This window comes from Sminthopsis crassicaudata, chromosome 4, assembly GCF_048593235.1.
Source record: "Sminthopsis crassicaudata isolate SCR6 chromosome 4, ASM4859323v1, whole genome shotgun sequence".
In the NCBI taxonomy this organism is placed as follows: Eukaryota; Metazoa; Chordata; class Mammalia; order Dasyuromorphia; family Dasyuridae; genus Sminthopsis; species Sminthopsis crassicaudata.
In genome coordinates, this window is record NC_133620.1 from 107,612,496 (window position 1) to 107,626,361 (window position 13,866).

General features: G+C 36.4%; 1 protein-coding gene across 1 annotated transcript in view; it reads right to left on the reverse strand.

Moving 5' to 3' along the window:
* Window positions 1–1,152: 1,152 nt before the first annotated feature.
* The window catches only part of INTS7 (integrator complex subunit 7), a 65,234-nt gene continuing 52,520 nt past the window's right edge, over window positions 1,153–13,866 (reverse strand). The window contains exons 18-20 of the mRNA XM_074309100.1: window positions 9,625–9,723; window positions 5,349–5,534; window positions 1,153–2,100 (exon numbers count right to left, since the gene is read on the reverse strand). Of these exons, the coding sequence (XP_074165201.1) occupies window positions 1,816–2,100; window positions 5,349–5,534; window positions 9,625–9,723 (570 nt within the window). The 3' untranslated portion in view covers window positions 1,153–1,815. The remainder of the gene's footprint in view (window positions 2,101–5,348; window positions 5,535–9,624; window positions 9,724–13,866) is intronic.

The following is a 13,866-nucleotide window of genomic DNA, read 5'->3' on the forward strand; positions in this document are numbered from 1 at the left end:
GGACAATTAGCATATCATTATACTCACATATACTTTATTCAGTTACCTCCCAATTGATGGACATCCTCTTAGTTTCCAGTTTCTTTCCATTGTAAAAAAAAAGCTTCTATAGTTTTATACACAAGCCTTTTTTCTCTTTGATATCTTTGGTGTACAGTCCCTAGTAGTGGTATCACTGGGTATGCACAAATTTAGTGGCTTTTGGGGTATAATTTCAAATTGCTTTTCAGAAAGACTATACCTACAGTGCATTGGCCTCCCACAATAAACATTTTCCTTTCAGCTGTAAATGTATGACCTTGTTATTGCCAACACTGATAAAAACTAACACATACCCTTCCCGGCAGCTAATCTTTCATCTCCCAAGTCAGAGCAGATTCCAGTATAGCCACACTCAGTCCTACATGTCCTCATCTTTATTCATGCTAAGGCTTTACCTAGAATGTCCTTAAACAGAGCCCCTGAAAGCTTATTTTTAATCTCTGTTACAAATGCAATCTACCTCTTGAAACTGCTATTTTACTTTGTCCATTCTTACTTGTGGACATGTTTGATTCTTCTTTCCCTCCTCATTCCAGGAGAAACCTAAGCTCCATCTGGGAAAAAGACAGTTGTTTTTTTTTTTCTTTTTGATCCCTGGAGCCTCGCTCTTGGTAGGCACTTAAAGTTTGGTGCATTTAATTAAACTTGTTGAATGGAGGGGCACAACTGTACAAATAATTCAATATTGATTTCTACATGGCTTTTCAAAGTTACTCAGATTTTTATAAAAATTTGAAGCTGATCTACCTTCTGTTCAATAAACATTTCAATTAGACACCAATTATACACAGAAAATTTTCTTAGTTACAAATTCCTTTTGGCTTAGGATTAATGTTAAAATTATTTTGTTTCCTCAGCACACTATTAATATATATAGTGAGGCAACATAGATATATACCAGGTGACAGAGTAAGGTGAACTTGATATTAAAAAATTTCTCTTAGGTAACTCACAAAACAGATAATGCACATATGGATAACAATGTTTACCAAAATGTAGATACCCAACTGAAAACTGGTACTTGCTTGTAATAGTATTTACAAGCTGCTAACTGTAAGAAATGGTATGTCTGGCTTTCTAGATCCAGACTTGTTTTGAAAACACACAGAGTTTAAATAAAAAGCAATTTTAATATGAAGGGATATATACACTTTATAAAAATGGTTTGTCAAAAAACTATCTTCATTATATTGTGAAAAGGCATGGGAATATTTTTGAAAGATTTTCACAAGTATGGAAACATATCCAATTCCCTGAGTACTACAGTTAACTGAGGTTTTAGTGTATAAGAAGTATCCTCACTAGACAAAGAAGTCCTATATTCAATGATTCTAAGACTTCCCTCCAAAACAAAAACAATATAGCCAACTCACAAAAAATAGGAGTCAAACAGAATGCAAATCATTATGAAAGATCAGCATAAAACTTAGGATGGGTCTTTCAATATTAACAAAAAAAGGAAAACCCAAACATACACCAAAAAAAGCGCCAAAATTTCCTAGAGACTCCATCTACCACTTTTCTTTACCACCCAGCCATTTCTCAAGGAAATTACCCACATACAGATAAAATTTAAATTTAGAGAATCACTACTCAGAATGACATTTTTCAGTCAATTGTTTTAAACATCTCTAGTGCGCTAAATTTTTTTGATGTACATTATTCTCAATTAATGAGGTAGGCAGGAAAGACATCCTCCTTTTTTGATTCCCATGCCTTTTAAAAAACAAAATAGGGAAATCAAAAGTTTTATTATAGATGGATATTTGGTGGCTAAAATCGAGAATATGCATTGCGCTGTTGTTGTTGCAAGGGTTGTTGTGCTTGCTGTTGCTGAAGGCGAACTTGCTGGGAATAAGGATCTTCAAGAGATTTCACAATGATGGTGGTTTTAGGTCCAGTCTTCCATACAATTCCATTGGAGTCCTTCACAGAAGATTCAACTGTGATGTTGTGAGTTCCAAGAATAGCAAAGTTCAACAGAAATTGAGTGCTGAAGTAATCATTGTGTGGTTCAACATTCTGTTCCATCTCATTGGTTATACTGTCAAGGGGTATCTGAAATAGAGGAATTATTGTCATTAGGTACAACTAGTTGAGCGCTCCTAGTGCTTTTTGCAATCTCCTGCAATTGAGTGAGACCTAATTTCTTTCTGTAGTTTGTAGAAGCTTTGAAGAAATAAGATAAAACCACTACATTGACCAGGCCCTGTGCTATGCACTGGGAATAGAAAGGCAATAGATAATCCTAGCACACAAGAAACTTGAAATCTAATGGAAGCAAAAGGGAAAGGCACTAGAATTAAGAGGGACCAGGAATAATGGAAATGATTGGAAAAAGTGGGATTTTAGTTGAGATGAAAGAAACCAGGAGGTATAGATGAAGAGGGAGAGAGTTCCAGGAATGGGAGACAATGAAAATATTTCAGAATTGGAAGATGGGATGTCTTGTTTGAAGAACATAAGAAAGTGGGTCACAGAGTATGTTGCAGCAGGGAAGTGATAAAGAGATATAAGAAGATTGGAAAACAGAGTCTGTGTTAGAGAGATATACACAGGGAACAAGAGAAAGACAGACACAAAGACAGAGACATGGGTAGACTGGATCCTTTGATAGCTGAGTATAGAGAATGGACTTGTAATAGGCAGAACAACTAATGAGCTACTACCGTAGCTTGATCCTGAGATGATGAAGGCTTGCACCAGGTTGCTACCACCCTGCCTCACTTCCTGGCCTCCACTGATGGTTTAGTTGAGTTATACAAGAAACAACTGTGGTCAGCAAGCGGCATGACTTTTTACCATCAATCAGCACTAAGTGTAAAGGAGTGAAGACAGTAGATGATGGGAGCAACTCAAGGATAAAGCTTGGCAAGGCAGGATTGGTTTGATATAATAAGGGGTGGAAAGGATTAAAAAAAAAAAAAAATCAGAGTTGAACTAGTTTAACAAGGGGGTCAAGATGGTGAAAGGAGATGCCTAAGGCTAATGAAGAGGGCATGGCCTAAGGAGAAAACAGGGTGGTGGGGTCAAGGGATTTAAGTCATACTGTGATCAAAACACAAAGTTAGATTTTAGAAGGAGGAGGGAGAAGTAGAATTCCAACAGATTATGTTCAAATAAGGGAATTTCAGAATTTCTGAACATGGAATGGGTATTGGGTATGTTTGTGGTTAAAGGCAAGAACTAGGGTATAGCTATTTTTTTGGTGGCTGAGATAGAGTAAAGGAGTAAGACATAAGAAATTTGCCTTTATAAACCAAGATATAAATTCTATGGTCCAAGATGGAAAATGTTAAGGGAAAATTATTATTGCTAATTGTTTATACTGTACATTTGATAGTATAAATTTACCCTAAAACCTCAATTTGTATCAAAAAATGAGTCAATGATCGGTCATTTCATTTCTCCCAAAGTACATTAAATGGATGAACTGTGGTAATCAATTTGCAAAATACACTATGAGAACTTGTATTACAGTTAAATTAAAAAAAAAAAAAAAGCACAATTCAATTTGTAAGACATATTTCTTTGGATAAAAAATGTTTTCCTATGTAATTACAAAAATGTGAGAACTTATTTAACAAACATCCCAATTGTCAATGATTTAAATAAACCCTAAGAAGTACCCCTAAGGCACAGAATTTAAGTCACATAACTAATCACTGTCAGAGGCTGTATCTGATCTCTGGTCTTCCCAATACTAAGTCTAGAATTAAGGGTATGCTGATATATGTTTAACATTTGGTTCTCTCAAGAAGGAAAAACTGCATGGTAGGACAGAATTAAATTTAATCTGCATATCTCTTAAATTTCTCTGAGGTCCTGATTGAAGAATGACTGCTCCAAACATGTTTGACTGCCTTTTGGGTCAGAGTAACCTCCAAATTCTACTACTTCTCCTCTCTTTTCCAAGTCCGGAACAATAAACAAATCAGTACTTCCAGAGGCTACCAGAAAGGACATGTCAATCTACTTCATAAAAGCTCCACTTATTACTCCAAAGACTTTCTAAACCAAAACACTTCTTGCTGGCTCATTCATTCCTCACACAGGTATAGAATCCCCTTTTAGAATGTAAACTCTTTAGAGAAAGGTTTATCTTTGTTTTCTATTTCCCCAGCACTGTCCATGGCACATAATAAGACTGAATAAATATTTTCATTCATTCATTCAATAATATCAGTGATAAGTTTTGCTCTAGGAAGTATGATTCCATAATATATAGTGGGACAGTATTACTACAACTTTTCTTTAGTCTTTATTTTACTGATGCTAGTTTTATTATACCAGAGAATACGATGATCAGTGTGTTTTCAGATGTGTAAAACATCTTATTAGTGATGGAAACAGTAGTACAAAGTATTAAAGGGTGATAACAATTATAGTTACTGTTCTGTCCACATGTATAGAGAATTATAGACAAACAGAAGCAGCAGGAATTTCTCCTTGATATTGGCCTTGATAATAGGAATTGCACAAATCTATTTATATATTCCTGCAAAGCAGAACTCAACAGATATTAAACTGATTTTTTGAGAAGAAGAAAATAGGAGAGAAAGTAAGAAGAATTTTCAGTATGTGAGTTGATCCTTAAGAAAAAAAGATATTAAAAGCCTAAGTCAGAGTGTTCTTGTTCATTTCAAAATCTGTCCTTTTAGCTTGATGCCCTTCCCATTTCTGCTTTGCTCTGTGGCTCCATTCTGCTCCTTCCTTTCATAGTCTTTTATTTCTAATCCTGGGTTCTCAAACTACCAAATTCACTTACAGAGGCATTCTTATGCCTCCATAAATGAATCCTATTCCCAGCTAATTTAGGCATTATAGCAACTATATCTATAACTCTGTGTTGTCATTCTTTTATTCCTTTTCTCAGAGCAGAAAATCAAAATGGGAAATGGAAAAGACTACTGGGATAAATAATTTAAATTTAGGACCCCCCCCCCCAGATCCTCCCTTTGGCTAGTAAAGTAAGCTTAGTTTTTAACCAAGGCAGATAATAATATTACTACTAACAGTATTTATATAATACATATTATGTGCCAAGCACAGTGCTAAGAGCTTTACACCAACTCTGGCAGATGGGAGGTACTATTATTATTATTATTATTCACCTTTTATAACTGAGGAAATGAAAGCCCACAGAGGATTTCTCTAGGATCACACAAGTATCAATAAGAGCTTAGGGCTTCTCTACTTGAGGCCCAGAGCTCTATCCCGGCTGCCATGGAGATGCCTCTCAGGTCAAGCCAGAGATCTGACAAAAATTAATTTTCTTCTCTAAACAGCATCAGGTCTCTCCTTACCTTATAGTCTTGTATGGATTTACTCTGTAATGTTGAAGAGACATTCAAACATACAGACTGAATTTTACGAAAGAGTCCTGGCTTGGATCCATGCTGAACCACTCCTTCTACCTTTAGAGCCAGTTGCTGATTATTCTGGACTGCAATGGGTTCTGTTGGATTGCGTGGGGATGGTGATAGAGCGAGCTGAAACATATCAACATCAAGATCAATTCCAACAATGAAGGGCAAGTTTTGTTGTTTTTTTTCCCAATTCAATTTTCTTTCTTTCTTTCTTTTTCTTTTTTTTTTTTTTTTTTTGGCTGAGGCAATTTGGGATTAAGTGACTTGTCCAAGGTCACAGCTAGGAAGTGTTAAGTGTCTGAGACTACATTTGAACTCAGGTCCTCCTGACTTTAGGGCTGGTGCTCTATCTACTGTGCCACCTAACTGCATCTTTCACTTTTATTTCCAATTCCAAATTATCTTTTGCCACCCATTGAGAAGACAAGAAAAATAAAACACACACACACCCTCATATGTGTGCGCACATGCGCCAATTTCCACATAGTTCTCTTCTTGCCCTCCCCAAAGAAAGTGTAATAAATTATTCTCTGGGAGCAGGTTTCTTTTCAGTTCAATCCTTTATTGTCTTCTTCAAAGTCTTGCCTCCTTCACTTGGGGCACGGCTATTTTTTCTGGAGGCCTTTCTCTCTCCTTGGTTTCAAAAGCTTCTGCTTCCACCTGCCTTCTCTGGCTTCTAATTTCCCTGACTGAATTCTGGCTGAGGCTCCAAGAGCTTCTAGTGGGCTTGTCCTTTTTAGCCCTAACAGCTCCTCCTTATATGCCCCACACTGAGTATACCCCAATCATTATATCACTAGGAAACCATTATTTGTTGTAGGATTAAATCAATGCTAAACTAGATTTAATCATTGTCTCCTCAATTCCACTTACTTAGCACCTTGTTTCAAGTTCTGGCCCATAACAAATCTGCCCTCTGAATTCATCTCTATCTGGAGATGGATAGGATATTTTATCATGAGTTCTTCAGGATTGTGGAGGGTTACTGTGTTGATTAGAGTTATCAAACCTTTGATTACAATATTGCTTTTACTGTATAAACTGTTCTCCTGACTTGCCTTTGCATCAGTTCATATAAATCTCAAGTTTTCCTGAAATATCTCTTTCAATTCTTACAGTACAATAATATCTCATAACAATCAATTATCATAACTTGTTCAGCAATGCCACAAATGATGGAGAATTCTAATTTTTTACTACCACAAAAAAAGCTGCTATAAATATTTTCATACATATGGAATTTTTCCTTCTTTCTTTAACCTTTTTGGGGTATATATATCTAGTAGGAGCATCAATGGGTCAAAAAGTATATTTGTAAGTTTTGGGGGCACAGTTTCAAACTACTTTCTAAAATGGCTGGACTAATTTACAGTCCGATCAATAGTACATCAAAATATCTATTTCCCCATATCCCTTCCAATACTTGTCATTTTCTTTTTTCTTTTTTGTCATCTCAGACAATCTGAAAGATATGAGATTGTACCTCAAGAGTTGTTTTAATTCATAGTCTTCCAATTATTGATCCAGATTATTTTTCATATGAGTATTGATAATTTTGATTTCTATCTCTGAAAACTGCCTATTTATATCCTTTATCAGTTTGAGGAACAGCTCTTACTTGACTCAGTTTCCTATCCATTTTAGATATGAAACCTTTATCAATGAAATTCGCTACAAAGATCCCATCCACCAGTTTCCTGTTTTTCTTTTAACTTTAGCTGCATTGGTTTTGTATATGCAAAACTTTTAAATTTCTGGGGCAGCTAGATGGTGCAGTATATAGAGCACTGGCCCTGAAGTCAAGAGGACCTGAGTTTAAATCTGACCTGAGACACTTAATACTTCCTCACTGTGTGACCCTGGGCAAGTCACTTAGCACCAATTATCTCAGGGGAAAAAAAAGATAACATTTGGGGTAGCTAGATGATGCAATAGATAGAGCACTCACTGGCCCTGGAATCAGGAGGAATGTAGTTCAACTCCACCCTCAGATACTTAACATGTATTAGTTGTGTGATTCTGGGCAAGTCACTTAATGCTAACTGCCTTAAAAGATAAAGAAAAAAAAACAACTTTTAAATTTTATGTAATCAAAATTATCCCTTTTGCCTCCCACGAATCTCTCTATCTCTTGTTTGGTAATGAATTCTTCTATCCATAGATGTGACATTTAATTTCCTTCATGATCCACTAGTTTGCCTATATTATTTTTTATTTTTAAATCATGTACCCATTTTGACTTTATCTTGACATATAGTACAAGATGTTGTCTAGGCCTAGTTTTTGCCATTCCACTTTCTAGTTTTCCCATTAGTTTTAGTCATATAGTAGTAAGTTCTTGACCCAAAGGCTAGAACCTTTGGATTTATCAAACACAAGGTTACTGGTGCCAAAACAAGTTTCCCTATTTATGGGTACATTAGTACGAAATGTTTACTGAAGATACAAAACAAAGCAATAACAATTAAGTGTTTCTTTGCCTCCTTATGAGAAAGGCTTTGTTCAATCTCTTTCTAGATAGGTGCAAGTCTAATGAATCCCCGTTTCTCTTAAGAAGGACACTGGAACAGTTACTAGAGAATGTACATATATACCCTTGAACACATTCAGTGAGAATGAGTTATATTAGCTTTTATGTTTTAATATTTTACTTTTGATCCTAAGCAATATTAAACATATAACATTGAATGTATAGAGACTTATAATTACAGGACTATTTTGCACAGATGAGTTATATATCATAGTATAAATGACAAATAATTTAAAAAGCTTCTAACTAATGAAACAAAAATGAGTACTAGTGAATATTACTTGAAGACCCATTATTTGGGAACCATAAATTCAAGCCAAATACACTTTTCTTATCGACATAACGTATTTATGTACAAGCTCGTATAGCTCTTAAACTCATGTAGAGTTTCTTTAAAATTTCACCTTTATTTAATTTATTTATTCATTAATAATTTATTTAGGAATGATCAGATTAACTAAAATTACATATCACATTAAGTTGAGAAAATATCTAAAGGTACAAAAAAATTTCTTAACAAGGTAGTTTTAACAGTGCTAATCGTAATTCTGTTCTACTAAGCAACAATACTTTAATGTCTGAACCTGTTATAGACTTGTGCGAAAAGCATACAATAAAAGAGGATCATAGAGAAAATTCACTATAGAATGCCCATCTCTTAGAAATTTCCTTTCCCCCTTTCTCACAATATCATTTTAAAAAGGAAATTAGTTATGAGTGGCTTACAGGAAATTACTCATTCTAAAGGAGCAGGCACTTGGTATTCTGTTTAACAGCTTTAGGATAGGCAACTGTAGAAGAAGGTAGAACAAGTCTGATATGCAAATATATTTTTTTCCAATTTACACAGACTTCCACTCAGATTTGATGATACTTAATTGTGACATGAAGATAATCTCTGAATCCATGAGGCTCTGCCAGAAAGGCACAAGCTCTGGCAAACTTTACAGTATGATGGAAAAGCTCTGAATGTGATTAGTCCAAGATTATGATTACTATCCAAAGACCAGAACAAAATAGCTAAAAGTGGATAAGCTCTAGCCACTCATTAATGAAAATCTTTGGTCCCATCAATTTCAGTGAAACTGAAACATTAAATATAATGGCCCTTAATCTGTGAAGCCACTTACTAGAGGGTGCTGAAATGATAGAAAAAGAAATCAATCAATATTAACCTTCCTGCTCCAAACAGAGCTGCTATACCAGAAAACAAAGAAGTTTCATTAAATGGAAGAGTGTTTTATAGACTTTCCTCAAAAGAGCAAATAAAGGAAGTGGCAGAGTTTATTTACTAAATATCTAAATGCAATAAAAATGCCCTTTCAAGGACATTTGAATATCTTATCTTACAGTAATTATGATGGACACAAACAAAATGGTAAAGAATAAACATTAACTTTTTATTTTATCCATTACAGAAGATGACATTAAAATAATATGAAAAAGGAAAGGAGTAGGTTCCCCCTATTCCCTTCCTTATACCCCAAGATATAAGACAAAAAAGATGGACAGAAGTATCTGTATGTTGACAATACAGATAGGCCAGTCATGGAACAACTGCCATTGCCAAATACTTAGAAAATGATCAACTTTTATAACTCTAATAGCAAAGCATTAACTAAGTCAGGCTTTTAACATTTTTATTTAATATGTAATCTTTGGATCCCCAAAAAACTGCCTTACCTTAATGCTGGTGGACTGCAGTTTCTGGAAAAAATATCTTTGAAATGAAAGGGGAACTTTCAGCAAGGCAATGATAGCATTGCAGAGGCAAGCTGTATGCTGCAATAAAGAAAACCCAAGCAAGTTAAATCACATGAACAGAAACTCAATGATGCCGATTAACAATTCTTCCAGGAAGAAAATTAATATGAGATACTCATTTTAATTCAATTCAATACACTTTATGGACTATCTACTACAAGAAAGGTCCTGTGCTGGGTACTGGAAAATAAAAACAAGATCACAACATGTTCAACCTTCAAGAAGCTTTCATTCTCTTGGGAGGAAAAAAAAAAAAAAACAGCTTAATAATTAGGATATTAACTTAAGGAGGAACTGTACAGTTCTGTCAAATCTTTCTGGTCAAGTTGTATAGTATGACTTTTTTTATCTAACTGATTTTCAAATATTACAACAGGAGAAAAGAAATCCATATCTCTTTGGGTTCAAACAAAGAGCACATTTATTTTTCATGTATCTTGGAATAAGGTACCAATTTTGATATTTTCATATAGTATGAATATGCAGTCAGTCAGTAAACATTGTATCAAGTATCTACTATGTGTTAGGCACTATAGTACTGGGAATAGAAAAAGAAGTGAAAGACAATATAGGAGCTCACAATTAAATGGGGAAGACATGAAGTAAACGTGTATGTACTAATAAGCTATAGATGGAAAAGCTGGAAATCATTAAAAAAAAGGTTTAGGAAAGGCTTCCTATAGAAAATGGGATTTTAGTTGGGACCAATTAGAAACTAGGAAAGAGAGATGCAAAGACAAAGTATCCAGACATAGGATGCTTATGGGACCAAAGGCAGAAGATGGGGGGGAGTGATCTAAGGCTAAGCCTAACATGGAAAGATGTAACGTGCTCTCCTGGCAGTTACAATTACTAGTCTGTCCTAGACCCACCAGAGTACCTTTGACCACTGTCCTTTGCAGTGTGAACTCTACCCGGCTCGCCTCCTCTGAGGCCTTCAAAGGTCTCTGGCCACAATCTCTTGAATCTATAGCTTAATAACCGGTAGCGCACTCAAGAACAACCACGTGTAATCTTAAAAGCCTTTATTATACCTCCTCACATAATGACCTAACTGATGCCCTGACTTGTTGGTTCCCGAGTGAACACCTGGTCAGAAGACCCATGTGCTCACTACCAAAACCCTTACCTCTTTTGGCTACCCATCTTGGCTTGGCCACCCAGGCTAGGGAGCCAGGGTGAACAGCACGAGGTTAAAGAGAGCGGTTGCTGCCTGCAGTGGGCTTACATAGGGCCTGTGAGGTCACACACACAGCCAATCAGCGAGAGAGTCACCCATTACGAAACTATCTCAATATGGCCAGGATCCTGCCCAAGGGCAGTCCTAATATCCACAGAAATTATTTCTGGGCCTCAATCTCCCGATGCACTGTGTCCGCCCATTTAAAGGGCCCTTACAATTCCCTTTCTCTTGTTTTGCGGGAACCGCACATCTCACCAAGCTAAACTTTTAGCACCAGCTATAGTTCACTTGATCCATGAGATGACAGAGTGTTATGCCCAAGGAGGTACAAAGCAGCAGATCAGTAAACAGAAGTATGACAATGAGAACCAGGCTCAACAGTGGCCCAAATGTTCAACCCATTCATCAAAGTCATACTCGAGATAATAGGCCAAAGAGATTGGATGCCAATGAGGTAGGATGTCAACACTGAGGTGGGAAGTCAACAAGGTAAAACATCACAATTCTAGTTAACAAATATCAGTAGGTAGGTTGTCACAATTCTAGTTACATTTATCACAGTTCTAGACCAATTCTAGTTTCTTACAATTTTCTGTTGCACTTTTCACACTCCTAGAACAATTCTAGCTTATCACAATTCTCAATTGCACTTGTCACAATCCTAGAACAATTCTAGTTTATCACAATTCTCAATTGCACTTTTCACAATTCTAGAACAATTCTAGCTTATCACAATTCTCTATTGCACTTTTCACAATCCTAGAGCAATTCTAGCTTATCACAATTCTCTATTGCACTTTTCACAATCCTAGAGCAATTCTAGATTCACAGGTGCACATAAGCAAAGTCATGTCCAGTAACATTGTCTCAATAACAATGGCAGGTGGGTGTGTTGGTTTTTCACCCACTAATTTAAAAGCATAGTCCTTCAATAGAAAGCATAGGGCAAAGCCTCTTCCCAGGCCACCATATGGCAAGTGGCCACGGGAGAAGCAAGCAGGCCCATTGTCCATTTACAGTCTTTATATTGCGTATCACCCAAAACAGTCCATTTCAGCTGCAACACTGGAACTGTGTCTGGTGTCTCTGGTGTTACGGTCAGGAGGGACATTGCTGCCATCAGCGTCTGAAGGGCTGCGGACATCTGGCTGGTCCCTCTTGTCTGGTCCTTCTCTTGGATCCCCAGGTTACAAATGTCTCTGGTGGGGATGAACTCTGCTGCTGGATCTGCACCTAGGAAGGAATGTCCCTGGGGCCCAACTTGGGCTTTTCCAAATGCCATCCAGGCCTTTCCACATCACAGTGGAAACAAAGTTGTTGTCAAAAAGATTAACAAGTCAGACAAAAGTCAGTCTGTCACTTAGCTGCACTTTCTGTGTATGCCCGAAGTGCATTGCTAAGGTAAAATGCAAAGAATTTAAAAATGTAAAACCAAAATAATTTAAAAGTGTAAAACCGAAATAGATTAAAAATATAAAACCAAAATAACTTTAAAATGTAAAATCAAAATACTTTGAAGATGTAAAATCAAGAGTGTTTAAAAATGTAAAATCAAAATTTAAAAATTGTAAGCAATCACATATCCCAAAATTCCCTTCTCTTGTTTAGAAGAGAAGATCTTGGGGATAGTTGGTGCAGTAATGACTTTACTAATAGGATTATAAGAAATGCCAATGGAATGGGCAAAGTCAAACTCAATGCAAAAATATTTGTAAGCCAATCCATAAACTGTCTTAAATGCATGTGAAATTTCTACAATAGAAAAATGGTTGATCACATGTCTAGCTGCTTCTCCAGATTGGAATGAAGCCATAATGTCCATTGGTCTTAAAACATCCACTCATACAGTTAATGAAAAGAGAACACTCGGCTATATCCCTGAATTCTTTTGCCTAAAAATTGTACTCCAGGAGTGTGAATCAATAAATCTGATATTACTTTTCCTCCTGGGTCAAAGATCACACACTGTCTATTTATTCTAGTGATTAAAACAACAATTTTCCAACCCATTCTAGACATAAACACTGTTTTATAAGTACCCGTAGGGGGTTGGGAAATCAAGCCCACCTGTGGAAGTAGAAAATCCACGAGGTAAGAAAAGAGGAGTTTCAACTCTCCAAAGACGATCCTAGCAGTTTTACAAGTATAAAACTCCACTCTCTCTAACTGCAAGGCCTTATCCCTGTAAGGTTTCTTAGAAATTAACTGAACTGTATTTTTAAAACTTTTCTGATTATACTCAATACCCCACAATTCCTTTTTGCCTTGGGGCATAAAGCCTACTCCTGTCTTTTGAAATGAAGACACAGGAGTTTTGAATGGATTAATGGGCAGTGCTGATGATATTATCGCCCTTCCTTTTCCTCCTCCCCCTTCTCCCTTGGCCCAAGAAGGTGAGGCAGAGGGAAGAAGAATTGGAAAATTCCCCAAAGGCTGATTTAAAATCAAACCTGAGCTTTGCACATAAAAAGAACTAAACTTCTTCTCAATGAAAGAGTAATCAATAAATTCCTTAAAACAACAATGCACAAGGTAAACCAACAAAACGCTAAGAAGAATTTCTACAACTGAAGTCCATGTGATTCGTTTATTTCCTTCTTTAGTTTCTGCCACTGGTTTGAACTCTTCCTGTTCTATCTGTAGTAACCTAGCTTTTTCTTCTTTCTCTATCTCCATCTGTAGTTTAACCTGCAATTCCAGCAACTCTTGCTGTGGCATTTTATACTCTCTACTGTCATACAATCGCATTAGCTCTAGGTTGCTCCCTCTCCTAGCTCTATTTACTGGGTGTGGGGATAGCCTTTGTGGAGCTTGATTACAAGCTTCCTGCTGTTCTTCAGTGGTGATCTTTGTTAAAAGATCTTCCATCTGGCTCTTTAACCTCTTGATATAAGCATTATGTTCAGCTGTGTCCTTGAGTCTGATCCCAGAGTTACCTGGGTCCATATTGCTTCTCTGTCTTCCCTCCTAAGTGGCGT